Below are 15,777 nucleotides of genomic sequence, written 5' to 3'. Positions count from 1 at the left end.
CCTTGGGAAACAAAAAAAAACACAAGCAAAGCTTTGAAACAAATGAGGTAAAACACAAGCAAAGCTTTCGTGTATCACAGTTTAGTCTTAATCAATGATTGTCAGAAATTAATTTGTTTGAGCCTTTTCATTTCTGATCAGTTTTGAGCTTGAGAATTAGTTTGTGTGGGCATAGGTAAAGGAGAAGTAATACACTGAAAAATGTGTGTGTTAAGAAAGCGTCTGTACTACTTCTGGAAAGGATGGACTGCCAGTAGGCAGAGGCAGACAAATAACTCTCTCCTGCCTGGGACAGGGCAGGATGTTGGGCAGATACCGGCAAGCAGAACAGCTCGGGGACAAGGAAGAGTAAGTGATCTATATTTTACTCTGGCAAATTATACCAAGCTGTATCAGTATATCTCCTTGTGTGCTTTACTCATTCCTTGCTTTAAAAGGATTTTTGGATTTAACATTGTGCATATGGGGAAATGAATGCTTAACACTCAGATTTCAGTGTCTCCTTGCACAGAATCCATTGTCATGTGGGATAGACACAGCGAGCCGAGGCACTTACCGCGCGAACTTTCAGGATTAAGGTTCTAACGTGGGCAAATGCTGGGCAGATCTCCCTTAAGCAGCAATCCCAGTGTTCCTGTGAAATGCAAACCTCCCTGCGTAGCGGCGGTACTGAGATAAGTAGTTATGCCAAAATAGTTGTTAACCAGATGAAAAGAAACGCAGCTCTGTGCACAGGCACGAGCTCTGCTGAACCCAGAAGCTACTTGGCTGTTGTGGTCACTGTAGTCTGTGGTAAATCCTTCCTCGGGTACAAGCAGAGAGATGGGCAGTGATGCTGGGCTTTGTTTTGTGCTGAAGATTTTTCTGAGATTCCTATTGTCTGATTACTGCCCTTTAAAATTCAGTGTTTAAGGCAGACTCCTTCTGTAGTCAGCAGAGAAAGATAAGCACTTATACTGAGTCCCAGCTGAAGAGGAGTGTTTAAGAGGGATTGGATGAATTGCCCCCTGACTCTCTTACCTTCCTGATGTTTAATGGGTTTGATCCAGCCTGTTTCAATTTTGACATATGCAGTCAGGGGCTTTAGACATTAGTCAAGTTACGCTGGGTTAACAGTGCTCACAGCTCGCATTTTCCCCTCTTATCTGTGAGAGGCAAAGATTTATGTAGCTCAGCTGATGTGCAGTAGCTCAGTAAACCAGAGCAACTCAACTGAGTGTCTGAGGATGAGAAATGCAGTTAACTGCAATTTATAAAATACCCAAGGATCTATTGCCAAGTGTTGATAGTTTGTTACTTTCAGGAAGAAGCTGGTGGATATTTATCACAGCTAGTTAGCAAACTGTGGAGTAGGAAGGGAACTCTGAAAACCATCTCATCCATCCTTGGCTGTAGCTACCTGTGTGTAGGTGTTTACACCTGTAAAGATCTTGATTATTGGAGGCATGCTGGCCTAGTGCTTCATTATCTCTGTTTGAAAGATCTTCCTAAACTGAAGGGCAATTTCCTGTGTCTTTCTGGACGCTTGCTAGCACATCAACATAGATAATTAAACTAACGTATTAATGGACAACAAAATAAACCAAAAATTCCCAAAGGATATTTCAGTGGGCAAGAAAGGAGAAGGGAGGCTTACAGTTCATCTGCAGACATAACTAGATTATGGCAGTGATAAGATAGTGACTGTCTGCAGTATTAGAGATGTTTTAGGAGGTGCTCTGTTTGTGGAAGTAAGTTGAAACATTTGGGTTTTTTAAAGTTAAATGTAGTTCACTCCAAAAACTTGCAAAGGGCTTTTGAAGAGCTCTCCCAGCTCAAGTTAATGAAATATATTTGATTATATAGTGATTTGAAAAGTAAGGAGAACTTCAGCAAGATCTTTTTTGCACCTGTACAAAACTCTGTGGTGCTTTTTTTTAGCCTTGTGACCTGGTATTTGTTCAGTTAGAGTGATAGTCCCCTGGTGTTACAGATGGGAAGGAAGTTGTTTTAATGCTCATTCACAGCCAGAGTTTTCTGGGAGGGTGCAAATACTTCAAAAGCTCATTAAATTATTACCTTCATCCCGGACTGCACACTGCAAAACATTTGCCCCAGTCTTAATGTCACCATCCGTTCAGGCTTATTAGTACAGAACAGATCACAAGGTGTAATGTACTACTAAGATTGCTGCCACAGGCTCCAAACAGACCGTCACAAATATGGAAAGCTCAAGGCCCACATACCTATTATGGTTCTCATTACTCCGAACCACTTTGCTGCCAGCTCTGTTTCCAGGCAGCGCGGGGCAGGCTCCATTCACCAGTGTCTCTCTTGTGGCACAGGGCAGTATTAAACACACCGTGCTCAGCAGATTGCTTCTTGTTCTTAGCCAGGATCTCCAAACAGAGAAATCTGCTTGTCCGTCATTTCAAGGACTCTGGTTTTTTGCTTAGCACATGGATACATAAATAGATCTTGCCTTAAGATATCAAAGCTGGTTTGGGTCCGATCTGTGGCAGACGCTAGCGACTAATGGAATAAAAATCCATAAATGCGATCTCTCATGTGTCTGCAGCTTTTTTCACCCAAGTGTTCAAGAAAGCTTTACCACTGACCACGCTCAGTTGTTAACTGTAATTATCCTGGTAGCATAAAAGAGGACTGAGACACAGGAGACTAAAACGCTGCTTGCACTAGCAGCACATGTAAGTGTAAGCTTTGCTTTGCCGCCTCCAAGCTTTCTTTTTCAACAACTGGACCATGCTGCCTCTGAAGTGTGCAGCAGTGCCAGTATCCTTCAGAGTCATATCAAAACTTTTGGTAATCAGTTTAAATAGCTATTTAGCATATATCACGTGCTATGATTTTTCATTGTTTCTGAATCAGAAGGACTTTGAATCTAATATAAACTACTCACTGCTGCTAGAGGGAAGCGATAGCTCTGCTTACGGCCAGAGGCACAGAGAGGTTTGGGTAATATTGAAGGTACAAATTCCTGAAAAGCCGAGGCATGTGATGGCTACTCTCAACATGTTGGTATGAGACTTAGAGGCTGTATACCCGCGGGCAGGCTCTTGACTCACACTTGCAAAACTGATGTGAACTTCTTGCGTTCAGGAACCGAGCGTTTCCATGCACAAAACGAGTGGTGGCATGCAAGCAAGAAAATACTGTCTTTTTCCCTTGTTTGGGTTGCAAATAAAAAAAAAAAAAATCCTAGAATGATACTTTTCCCTGGTGTTGTAATGTTACATATATATACTTGCATGTAATCAGATTTCTAAGCTGGTTTGATGGAGTATCTGGGCTCGCCATGTATGGATGAGATCTCCTTGCATGGTGGTGTATGTGAACACTCCAAGTTAGAGTCTGAGCCTGGACAGATGTTCCTCGTTATTAGGGAGAAGGGACTGGACAAGAAGGTGATACAGTCTAGGGGTTACAGAATTTAAACAAGGAAATTTTTTTTTTTCTGCTTGGAGCCTGTAGCTTTGCATAAGTTAGAGCTCATTGTGTTTCCTTAAAGGTACCACAAGGGGAGCGTAGCCCAAGTTGTAAAGGGAGATGTGTGTGTATTTTTTTAGCCAAATATCCCCGAAGTCTTTTACAAATAGAAAGTCAGGTTCAAAACAAGCTCAGCTGGTCTGGGTAGAAGGAAATACACAGCAATAGTGTCCCCTGCTCCTGGAATGTACCCGTGTCTGGGACTGAATGTTATGACAGCATTTTTTCACAGCCTGGCACAGCAGTTCTCAACAGGGTAGAGAGATCAGGCACTGCATACCTTTTGAAGAAGCAATGGAAGTGCAAATTTAAAGAATATAATTTACTCAGGCCGGAGCTGGGACATCATCTGCGTAATGAACTTTCTTCCTTCCATCTGCACCCATGTTTGACAGCCCTCCTCCCTTTGTGCAGTGCTGGCAGAAGACTGATTCCAGAGATGCTGCATTGCGCTGGCAGGGCCCTTCCAGAAGCAGCTGTGAGCAAAGTGTCTGTCTGCATCCGGCTGTTGTCCGGGCATGGGCACTGCAGCTGCTGCATCTCCTGGCTGGATGCATCAGTGACTTTCCAGCCGTAGGAAATACTTAGACAAACCTACCTTGAAGTGTGCATCCCCCCAAAGATCTGATGCAATGTTTCTAACCTGGCTGTTTAGATGGGAACACACCTTTGAATTTGGCCTCAAAAGGCAGAAATGGTCTTGCTATAGTATCATAGGACAGGGATCATGTGGTACCTGTGGCTGTCGCACACAGCATCAAGAGTGTATTCAAACACTAATTTTCTTTTTCAAAATTAAAGTAAGACTCAGCAAAACCTTGGATGTTTCTGTCTGTCTTTCCTCCAGACTGTACAGTTCTAAGTCTGGATCTTCTGAGGGGTTGAGAATAAATTAATCCCTCTAAACATTAAATAATTGTGTTATCAGACCCTAGATCTGTGGAGGATTAGACCTAGAAACGTGGTAAGTGTAGTAGCTCATACTCAAAAAAGAACCCAACAAGTCCCCAGGCCCAACACTGCCAGGGTTACTCTGCTGGGAGCACTTTCTATTAAATATAGAAACCAGTTTTCCATCTCACAAGCCAGTTATAAATAAATACCTTTTTTTTTTTTTCAGGAGAGCCTGGCATGGTCCCAAATGAACCTGATCAGCCTCTGTTGGAGAGCTGTAACAGGCAGCTGCAAACCTACTTAACACGGGAAAAGGCTGACAAGCTGCAGCTCAGCTGCAGAGCAGGGACGCAAGTTTTTCCCCACATTTCTCTCTTCCTGTAGGTGAGATGCTCTTGAGCAGGGCTGCAGAGGCTGAGGATGTGCTCTGCCCAGGTCTTCTGTGTTTGTCCCCTTCTGCCTGTGGAGGAAGATACACTGGTGGGGCAAAGAAACTAGAGGGAACTTGGTGCTTTGCTCACTCTGTGGGGGGGGAAAAGGAGAAAAGTCATGACTGAAATAGAACTGAAAGTGCTGAAAAAGTTGTCGCTGGTAGTTTTCAATGAGGAGAGTTTGTCAGATTTGGGCTTGAACAAAGAAATTATATGATGAGCAAGAGTTTGCAGGTGTGCAGGCCTACAGTCGGCTGCACAAGCCGGGGAAGGAGCATGTGGGTACCTGGTGATTGATGGGGAGAAATAAAAACTCGGTGTTTGCACCGTCCTGCAGTTTGAAGGAGACTGAGTCTGGATCTATAACCTATGTTTTTGGGCCTAATAACAGCAGAATCAGGACACTTATGTAACATTTATCTTCTTTTCAGAATGCTACTTAATACATAATCTGCTTGAGGAAGCCCATAAATTGCTTGAGGATCCTTGGATAGAAGGTATTACCGAGGGAGAAAATATGTCTCTATTATTCTGATGCTACTAATACGTCTTTCCTGCTACACAACCCCCAAACGGATTCTGCTCTTAAAAGGTAACCCGTAACAATTCTGCGTGTCTCTTCTACAGCAGTGGTAATATGTTGCTCTCCCAGGTGACCAAGGGTTGGCTGAGTAAAGAGCATAATACTTGAGGGTGTTGTTGGAGGTGTACTGCTGTGTGCCCCAGTCTTGCTCAGACATGGAGTGAGAGGAGGAAGGCCACATGCATAAGGGTGAAAACTAGGCAGTGGTTTGTGACACCAGTAATACAGGCATTGGCAAATGACAAAATCTTCCTCTTCTCCATTTCCCTCTCTGCAGCATTCGTGAAGGACGATAGCAAGGAGAGCATGCCTCCTAGCACAGGGGTGTACTGGGGACAAGTGACCCTCACACTAGCCACAGCAGGACACCTCCTCTGGTTAGGGAGCCTATGACCACATTCCTCTCCAGGAAGGCTTCTGCTTGAGTTTTTTTTTTTCTGATCATCTCTATCTCAGAAGTACAAAGCATGCTATTAAATCAATCTCAAAATCTGTGGAGTTGGGTTGAGCTTGGTGCCTCACGTGGTTTCCAAAAGGTCTAAATGCTGTTTTATGGAAGTTTTGTGTTGGGATGTTTGGGGATTAAAATGCATTTGTGTAATAACTATTTGCAGTTTACATACACATTTGGCAAGTCTTGAACAGGGTACACAAACTGCGCCTGCCTTGTTAGACAATGACTTTGAAAAGGTGCCTCTGAAAGTCTGTGGCTATAATTATCCTTCCTAAAAGTCTCTTTTTGGTATTGAGTCTGTGCTCAATCTTCATAGTCCTCTTTAAGCCCTGTGTCTTCTGCTAAGACTTGCAGGCTTTGGCCAAGCTTGAGGCCATTTCTCACAGTGATCCCTGGGACACCTGTCAAGCAGGAGCTGAACAGAGACCAACAACTCCTTCCAGATGCCACCAGGCAATGCTTAGCTTCTCATCACTCCTAGCCAGTACTGCTCTGGGTGCAACTGTAATTGGTAGCTTGGGAGTGGAGGGGCTGCTTTGTCCTTTGACTAATTTCCTCTGCTGTTTAGACCTGCCTGAAACGCTTTGACTGCATACCCTGTTTTGCTAAACAATATTGCTTGAACTTCCCAGATCCTTTCTCCAGAAAGATTCAGCTTTTCTGGAAAGAGTTCAGACAGGAACGTTTGCTGTTATTTGCAGCAGCAAACAGCTAAGAAATCAAATGCAAAGATTCATAATACAGATCAGCAAAAGGCAGGAATTAAACAGTTGCCCGAGGAAATATCCCAACAAACCAGAAAGACATTTCAAAATGATCATTTGTAAGTCATTTAATAAAATCACTTTAGCACAGCTGTGCCCTAAGGAATAACTATCTAGATTTAATTCCTCTTAAGAGGCATTTATCTGTGGGGAAAGGATACTGGATGAGAGCTTTATTCCTCTTCCTTGGGGGCAACAATGTGGCTCCAGATATATTCAATGGTGCCCCACATTCTGCAAAACTGAGTGGTTTTGAAAGATGGTTTATTTTAACAGCTACAAAAAAACATGCAGTAAAAGAATCGCTGCCTTACTTGAAGATACCATTCCCTGGCAGAACTGAATCACAGATACGATGCTCTAGTTACCTACTTTTGGAGCTTCTCTGTCCCAGCAGAAAGATTTCCTACTGCAATCTCCAGCATACTCAAAGCACCTAAAAAAACCAGAGATGGGAGTTACCAGCCATAAGGCTGTGTCCTATATCAAGGCACTTCAGGTGTACCGTATTCTTGAATGGTTCTGCAAGTTACCTTGAAGTGGTCACTACAAACTGGGAAGCAGAGAAGGACTAAGCACTGCCAGCTTTTACCTTGTGTTCTGATATGCGTTACAGGGAGCTAATTTCAGTGCTTAGCATAAATGCAGCCATCTTTTTTTTTTAGCAAAGGTGCAGTGATGCTAAATTAAGCATGCTGAGATGACTAAGAATAATCATTCATCATGCTCTTATTGAATTTTTGGGGGTCAGGAAGATGATTCCCTCTTTAATATTAAAAAATTACATTAGCTGAACAGAACATATTTGGTGTTGCCATTAATAAATCTGGGAGATGAAGCAGACCGAGTAGCTAAGTCTTGGTAGCTAGGAAAACTTTTTTTCTTTCCTTTCTCTTGCTCAGTAGGCTTAGCTGTCGGTGATCGTGAGAAACAGACCCTGCAGGGCAGCAGAGAACAGGGATGTTCCAGGAGAGTGGGAAAAAGGCTTGTGCTGTGTGTCACTGTTTGAGAGAGCTGAGAGTGTTATTAGTCAAAATAATGAAAGAGCTTAGAGGTGACTCATGAATGAAAGTAAGTGGGTAATTAGCAGCATTGAACATTTATTTAAGGAAAAGAGGTCCCTTCAAATTAACCTAGTATGCAGTTGGGTTGACAGGTTACAGGCAGTAATCTATTGTTTGGCTGACAGTGACACTGTAATACACTGATGGTCTCCTGTTGTACATGCAACTACCCAGAGTTTTCGTTACGAAAACCCTCAGGCCAGTGTCCCAGTCACTAGAGGTCTAGAAGGGCTAAAATGATCCCTGGATTGACAAAGTCTTCTGCTGGTGTAGATGGGTTTGGTTCTCCCTGGATTCAGTAGTACTGCCCAGTATTGGGGCCCATTCCGTAGCACACGATTTGGAAAGATGTTAGTTAATCGGGGTGAGTTTTGAGGAGAGCCACGTGAGTGAGTGGAAGCTGATCTGCTTGACCTAAAGTTGAGGGGCTCGAGGAGAACCACAAGAAGGGAAAGGGTAGTTTGGAAACGAGCTTATGTAGTCATAAAGAAGTACATGCATGCAGGGGCTGGAAGCTGAAACTGGTCAAATTCAGCCCCATAAAGAAGTGCATACTCGTTGAGTTCTTAACCCTTGTGGTTGATTCTCCTCGATCACTGGCTGTTTTTTTGTAGGTCAGGTACTTTTCTAACGGAAATGCTGCAGTTCAACAATCTAAAGACATGCTAGGTCCTCCGAGTCACACAGGACAGTGGTCCTTTGTGGCCTTGTAAGGTATCAACCACAGAGGGGCTGAAACCACAGGGTTCCAGTCTGGGATCTGAGCCTCGTACTCTGGCTGGTGAAATTTGGGGTTTGGGTTGAATATAATACAAAATGAATGCATTATAATGTGCTTGCTCCTCTCATTTTGCCCCAGGACATTAACTGTGGGAAAAGAGCAAAATGTTTGGCTTCTTCCCGGAGTTCAGGCAGTAGCTCACGTCTCAGATGAGATGGCACACAAAACATTTCCTGTTTTCAAGCATTCTCTGTTGGGGTACCAGGTACAGCTTTCCTACAGTCCTGTAGAGCTACGCCACTAATTCAGCATGGGTAGGAGTCTAGCAGCACAGGGCCTGGTGAGGAAGGACAGATTCCGTAATGCATGTCTGTATTTCCCTTACTGTATTGCTCATGATACCTGAGAAAGGCCAGCAATGTAAACACGCCCAGAGGTGGAAAACATGCCCTTGGTCTCATGTGCCATCCTGCTCTGGGAGTGTTGTGAAGTGTTCCCCTTCTGTGTTCCCAGTTTCTGTGGGAAGGGGGCTGTTTGTCAGAATAATAACCACGTATGCAGAGGGCCTGGGTGCTCGTCCTTGGAATGAGGCAGCTGGATCCCATCCCGGGCTCACACTGGCATTTTCTGTTGTGTAGAGGCATTGGCACCATGAAATGTCAGGTCTCAAAATGGAAATGGCCCAGCATTGTTTAGGCCTGATTCCAGGAAATGCCTCTTGGATAGAAGCACACTCTCTTGCTGCCCCTTCTCCGTGACCGAGTGAGGAGAAGGATCTAAAATAGGTCATTGTTATGCACGGAGAGAACCCTGTTCCCTAAGCTCCCTTGGTTTCCAAGTAAACGAGCTTTGGAGGTAAGTTAGCAAAAGAGGCTGATTCATTAGCAACGAGGGAAATCTGTGTGTTGGAGGGGTGCCCAGCTGCCCAAAGGGATTTACGTAGTGACATGCTCCTCAAATCTTAATGGAACAAGCTGAGTGATACACACGCAGGCTTGAACTATATCACAATCACATGCTTGCTAGGCTCGTTTCTTATCTCACAGGTTTCTCTGGAGAGTATCAGTTGCTCCAGTCCCTCATAACCTTTTAAATTTGTAAGGGAAGGAGTCGCAGTGAGGTATCTTCTAATGTGAGAAAATTCTGTATCTGTTTTCTTTTCCAAATTAGGTCACCTTGTAAGGCAGTTCTGGATGGAGTTTGTCCCTGCAGTTATGGAGAGGCTGTAAATAACATAGGTGTTACAACATGTTTGACGGGATTTCGTTGCGCCATCACTAGTCTATCTGAATATCATATCCCAAATTAATAACAAATTAATTTTATCTGCTGAAAGACCCCAACTGTCACCCTCCTGTCCGGAATGAGATCATTTTGGGCAGTTATTCGCTTACATGAGGAACGGGGCCAACACATTCTTCTGGCTTCATTACCGAGGACAGGATTGTGCACAGAGATGAGTGGTCCCCTTTGTCGAATCATCTGGAGCGCAGGGAGAATTCAGTCTTTTTGGAGCATCTTCCGGCTCTTTGTTAGTGTGTAGAGCGGGAGTGCCAATTAGTGCCAGTGATGAGATGGGCACTTGTCCACAAGATCAGAAACAGAAACCCGCAAACTGCTCTTGCACAGGATGCTGAGCAGCTGTCGGATTATAAAGATCTCTGGCCCCTCCTGACGTGGGCCAGATTTGAACCATTGACCTAGAAGTGAAAAGCTTGAAATCCCTGCACAAGCCACGGGATAAATAGGACTTGCAGAGCTGCGTGCCCTTATTCTGCATTCAGTTGCTGCCATCTAATGGCAGATGGGGAGTGGAGAGGCCTCATGCAATATAAATATCTTATCTTTGGGAGTCTAGTAGGTGGGAGAACCTGTGCAGAGAGTTTTCATCAGCCCCTAAGAGTGCTGGGGGGGAAACATGGTGATTTAAGCTGGCTTTATTCCTCTATAGAGTAGTTTCACAAAGGCCTGTTGTGCTGCAAATCAAGTAAGAGTTGTCCCCCTACAAAAACCAGATCTTCGTGCTGCTTTTGCTCTCCTATGCTGTGCTATTCCATACATGAACCCTGAGTGAAAGTCTGTGATTGTAACCTGGCTTAACAACTGTCCCAAGGGCAACAGTAACTGAGTGGTGTGGGTGCCTGTGGCAAGGGGAGGTGATGAGAAAAAGTAGGTAGGAGATGGACCTTTGGGTACCACTGGTGCACACAAAACATCTGCACTTTCAAGAATTTTGTTACAGAAAGAGGAGGGGGTGGAGACTAGAACAAAATTAACTCAGCTATCTGGAAATTATTTGGTCCAAAGTCTAACAGACAATAAAAATCACTTTCCTTCAAATAATATATAAAGGAAAAAGCAAAGGAGGAGAGATGTCTCCTTCTCCCCCTTACTCAACTCCAGCAAGTTTCTGCTGTGTTTTTTGTCTCTAAAACCCCAGATTTATAAGGCAGTAAGTATACATCATATATCAGTTTTGCACTGCCCGTTTCTGTCTACACACAAATCTCCAAATAATTCTTTTAAGCCATGCTAGCTAACACTGTCTCATGGAGGAGAAAGGTTAGACACGCATATTTCTTTATGCCCCCCTGCATGGCAGTCGTTGGGTGTCCAGAGGCATGTCCCATGATGGGACTGCAGCCCAACGAGCCATGGAATGGTCCCCAGCAGCCTTAATACAGCCCCAGTGGTGACATGGGAGCTTGCATGGTCCAGCAGTCAAACTAAGTCTGTCACCAGGGCTAACTGAAGTCATAAATCAAGCTTTATATTTGAGAAATATCTTCAGTAGTCCCTAGTCACTGAAGAAATGCCATTTTATAACAGGAAACTGGGAAGAGAAAAAAAGTCATATCTCTGGACGGAATACTGGAAAAAGCTGTAAAATTCCCCTCCACTTGGCTGAAGGGAATCGTTGTTGGAAAGAAAGTCCAGGAGTGAAGCAACATGGAGGAGAGGAAGGGAATACCAAACTTACTCTTATTTTCCTACTGGAGGAAAGAGTCTTTAAAAGCACTGTGGAGAGAAACAGAAACGAGTGCTGCAAGTCCTCAAATGCGCTTGTAACTGCTGGCACTACCTGCACATCTATGAGAGCAGAGAAAAGCAGTACACATGAATTCTAGCTCAGTGTGGAGATCAAACATTTTAACGTGAAGTTGCTCAGTTTCATGCCAACAAGCACTTCACAGACTGCAGCGAGCAGCTGAGCTGGGCTATCTAGAGAGTCACAGGAGCTCTGTTTGCAATCAAGGTCCAGCCACCATTCCCTTACGTCAAAGCCAGGATCTATCTAAACACTGCTGCTGCACTTCGGAGAAAGTGCAGCCTTGTGCCACTGCTGAAAGGCAGCCTTCTCAAATAGATACCCACTGGTACACCAGGGATTTCAGACTGGTACATGAGGTCATGGTGCATGAGCCAAACATTTGTGTCATCTGCACGCAGAGTGAGGTGTGGCAAGCGTGCTGGGAGCTCTTGTAGCTGCTGGGTAGACCCAGGTGGGAGATCCCCTGGAGAACAGTGACATTTCTGAGCTGGAACCGTTACCAAAATGCCCTTATCAGTCAAGTTGCCCTGTACTCAGCACTGGTGAGGCCGCCCCTCGATGACTGGGTTCAGTTTTGGGCCCCTCACACCAAAAAGGCCATTGAATGACTCGAGCGTGTCCAGAGAAGGGCAACGGAGCTGGTGCAGGGTCTGGAGCACAGGTCTGATGGGGAGCGGCTGAGGGAACTGGGGGGGTTTAGTCTGGAGAAGAGGAGGCTGAGGGGAGACCTCCTGGCCCTCTACAACTCCCTGAAAGGAGGGTGCAGAGAGGGGGGATGAGTCTCTTGAGCCAAGGAACCAGCGCCAGGCCAAGAGGGAATGGCCTCAAGCTGCGCCAGGGCAGGGTCAGACTGGCTCTTAGGAAGGATTTCTTTGCAGAAGGGGTTGTTGGGCGTTGGAATGGGCTGCCCAGGGCAGGGGGGGAGTCCCCATCCCTGGAGGGGTTGAAGAGTCGGGTTGACCCAGCGCTGAGGGATCTGGTGGAGTTGGGAACGGTCAGTGTGAGGTTAATGCTTGGACTAGGTTATCTTCAAGGTCTTTTCCAACTGAGATGACTCTGTGATTCTGTGAAGTTCTGGAGGCTTTCCGCTTGCTCTGTAGATATTTTTCTTTGAAGCGCAGTGATAAAGTGGTAGCAGAATACATGTAACAGGTCTAAAACTGTCTTGGCAAGGTGGCTGATTTTTTTTAATTCGTGTCCTTTCCCCTCTTTCTTCTCCCAGGAAACCACCCATCTTCTGACCACTCTCAGGGAAGCATCAGTTGCAAAGTGAAGACATAAAATGACACCACGTGAGCTGAAATTTAAGCCTTGCCGTTACAGCAGTGACGTTCAACGGCTAACGCGCACCCTCGACACGCAGCAGCAGCTGCAGGGTTTCATTACTGTCACTTCCAAAAACCTTCAACTCCCTTTGGTGTGCCCTGCTTTGAGCCAGAGCTCGCAGGCCCAGAGACACCATTTTATCAGTAAGAGCCCTTTAGCATAGCATGACCTCTGAGAGACTTCAGCAGGATGTAAGATTGCTCTGGTACTGAGGTATGATTTAATATCCTCAATTGTTCTAGAAATTTGAGCTGCATGATTCAGGAGACTTGCATGAGTACGGTTACTTCAGTGCTGAATGAGATTTATGTGCTTAAATGTGATGGATGCTGTAATCACATTTCTAACATGCTGATTCAGTATGGGAGGCGGGGGGAGCAAATCAACAGCGGTTTTGCTGTGATTGTGGTGGAGGCAGGCTTTTGCACAGGAAGCTTGCAACAAGAGCAAATGCCAAAATAAGAAAAAAACCAAAAAATAGAGGAAATGTCTTTCCTCCTGTTCGCTGCCTGTTGTCACCCTTTCCGGTAACACGAGCTGTCGGGGTGGCAGGAGGCCCGGAGACTTGGGCACGGCCCAGTGGGGCACCCCGGATACCCCGAGAGCTTCCTTCCAGGGGGGCCGTTACCTCCAGCCCCCCACGCAAGCCCTACCCCCCCCCCCCCCCCCCCCCCAACTGACCCCTCTGGCAGTTGGGGCTACAGAAGGGCTACAACACTAATGACAGCGGAGCAGGGCTGGCGGCCGCTGCCGGCCTGCGGAGAGCGGCCCGGGCTGCTCCCCGGGTGCCTTCCCGGCGCCGGGGCCGGCCCGGCGGCTGCCACTCACGGCAGCGCACCGCCTCCGCGGCGGGGGCCGGCCTCGAACCCGCGGCCGCCGCGCAGGGCGGGCTCCGCCGAGCCGCGCCGCCGCGCCCCAGATGTGGCGGGTGCCTCCCGCTTTTGCATCGTCCCGCCTGAGCCCGCGGCCCTGCGAGCACAGCCCCCGCGCAGGGCAGAGCCACGGGCAGGGCAAGGAGCCGGTAAGCGCCGGAGGGGACGGAACGGGGACATGGGGGCTGGGTCTCCTCCTCTCGCAGAGGGGGATTTTGTTTTGTCCATACACCCCCCCCGCCCCAAGCCGGGACTGGGGCCTCCTAGCAGTTTCCTCTGCTTCCCAGATGTTGGGCAAGAAGAGGATTGCTCGCACCTGGGATATTATAGTGCAGGGGTTTAGGGGCCCATCCTGAAAATGAGAGCATCAGAGAATATCTGCTGGCCGCTAACCCTGAAAGGAGGGTGCAGAGAGGGGGGATGAATCTGTTTAATGAAGTAACAAGCGCCAGGACAAGAGGGAATGGCCTCAAGCTGCGCCAGGGCAGGGTCAGACTGGCTCTTAGGAAGTATTTCTTTGCAGAAGGGGTTGTTGGGCGTTGGAATGGGCTGCCCAGGGCAGGGGGGGAGTCCCCATCCCTGGAGGGGTTGAAGAGTCGGGTTGACCCAGCGCTGAGGGATCTGGTGGATTTGAGAACAGTCAGTGTGAGGTTCATGGTTGGACTGGAGGATCTTCAGGGGCTTTTTCAACTGAGATGATTCTGTGAGGAGATGATGGGGAAAGATTTGGGGCATTGCCTGGGCCAGCAGCGGGGCAGGCAGGAGGAATGAATGACAGTTAAGGAATAAGATGTGATGGCAAGAAAAGGGTGACTGGTAACAGTTTTGCATGTCTTTTTCTTTTTCTTTTTTTCTTATAAGATGCTGTGGGGTCATGGCAGCTTCTCTGGAGATAGATGAGTCACATAGTGCATGCGTGTCAGCTAAGGCACAAAAGGAAGTATCCAGATTAGAAAGAAAGTCAAAGAATTATCTTGTTATTGAGGGGTGGTGGACAGCTAGCTGTAGTATGCTAGGTACTAGGCGTAGTACATACCTGTACTGTGCTGGGTGTGCTAATCCATTGCTGGACTGCGGGATGGTAGGATATGAACTGCCCCCATTTCGTGGCTAGGGGTCAGACTCTAGAAAGAGTTGGATTCTGCTGGGCTGCTCAGTTCTCATGACTCCCAGCGTGGGTCCAGAATTCAGGCTGTGTGCAGCACCTTCTGCATCCTTCTGGGCCTTCTCAGGGTGAGAGCCAGGAGGCACAGCAAGCACTCCAGTGTGAACACGGGCCTAGGAAGAGATGCAGTTATGGAAAGGGAGATTGATTTGACGCTGTACAAAGTTGAAGGTAAATTAAGTACTAGTATTTGGGTCAGCAGAGCATCCAGGGCTTTGGGAGTAAGCAGTAGTTTGCCTTCAGGTTAGTGGAGTGGACAAAATACCAAAGGGTTTCATATGTCTGACCCATCTGATGCCCCTTTTTTGTTATCTCGTTGTTTCTGACTTTGTTTTTCAGAAAAGCTCTGTGATTCAAGAAAGCCACCATGAAAGGTGAGGAAGTTCGGCAGAGGAGAAAAGAGGGCAGGACTAGGAATGGAGAGCGATCCAGGCACAAAGCAAAGAGCAAGGGTAAACACAGAGAGAGCCGACTTGGCAGCCAGGAGGCAGAGGATGTCTCTCTGCATGCGCAGCAGAAGCTGTTGGCTGAGGAGAAGGCAGCCATGGCAAAGTCGCGGGAAGAGTCAGCCGTTGCGATTTGCCTGCAAGTGCTCCTGCCATACCTCCTGGCTGGGCTTGGCATGGTCTTGGCAGGCATGGTTTTGGATTATGTTCAGGTAAGGGAAAGAAACAGATCTGATGTACCTGGCAATGGGATAGGTGGGGGACTTTCCTTCAGAGGCAGAGGATTTGCTCTGGGGATGGCAAAGTAAAGGAAGATTTGCAGCAGTTTCACATGCCAGCATCCTTCAGAGTCAGCTATTACATGCTTCTGTGCAGCTCTCAGGAGACAACGCGTGGTGGTTTTCTGGCCCTTTTCCTCCGCTGGAGATAAAAGACAATATGGTACCAAAGAGCGTGTGAAGGATCTGAGGCATCTATGTAGGAAGGTGTAGTCCTATGCAAAGATCTCACCTTGGTCTT

The 15,777-nt window shown here is 46.7% G+C and overlaps 1 protein-coding gene across 9 annotated transcripts in view; it reads left to right on the top strand.

Annotated features, from left to right (window-relative positions):
* Window positions 1-264: 264 nt before the first annotated feature.
* Window positions 265-15,777, top strand: part of SLC41A3 (solute carrier family 41 member 3) — a 39,616-nt gene continuing 24,103 nt past the window's right edge. For 2 of the 9 annotated variants that reach the window (XM_074878849.1, XM_074878850.1), the window contains exons 1-6: window positions 267-348; window positions 5,243-5,403; window positions 8,536-8,662; window positions 9,568-9,622; window positions 12,672-12,741; window positions 15,152-15,470. In XM_074878849.1, the coding sequence (XP_074734950.1) occupies window positions 15,180-15,470 (291 nt within the window). In that variant the 5' untranslated portion in view covers window positions 267-348; window positions 5,243-5,403; window positions 8,536-8,662; ... (1 more) ...; window positions 12,672-12,741; window positions 15,152-15,179. The other 7 variants (XM_074878841.1, XM_074878844.1, XM_074878843.1 and 4 more) reach the window with 7 other exon arrangements.

The sequence above is a fragment of the Strix uralensis genome, chromosome 10 (genome assembly GCF_047716275.1).
Source record: "Strix uralensis isolate ZFMK-TIS-50842 chromosome 10, bStrUra1, whole genome shotgun sequence".
NCBI classification, from domain to species: domain Eukaryota; kingdom Metazoa; phylum Chordata; class Aves; order Strigiformes; family Strigidae; genus Strix; species Strix uralensis.
Note: the sequence above shows the minus strand (reverse complement) of the source record. Positions and strands in the feature narration are given on the sequence as shown.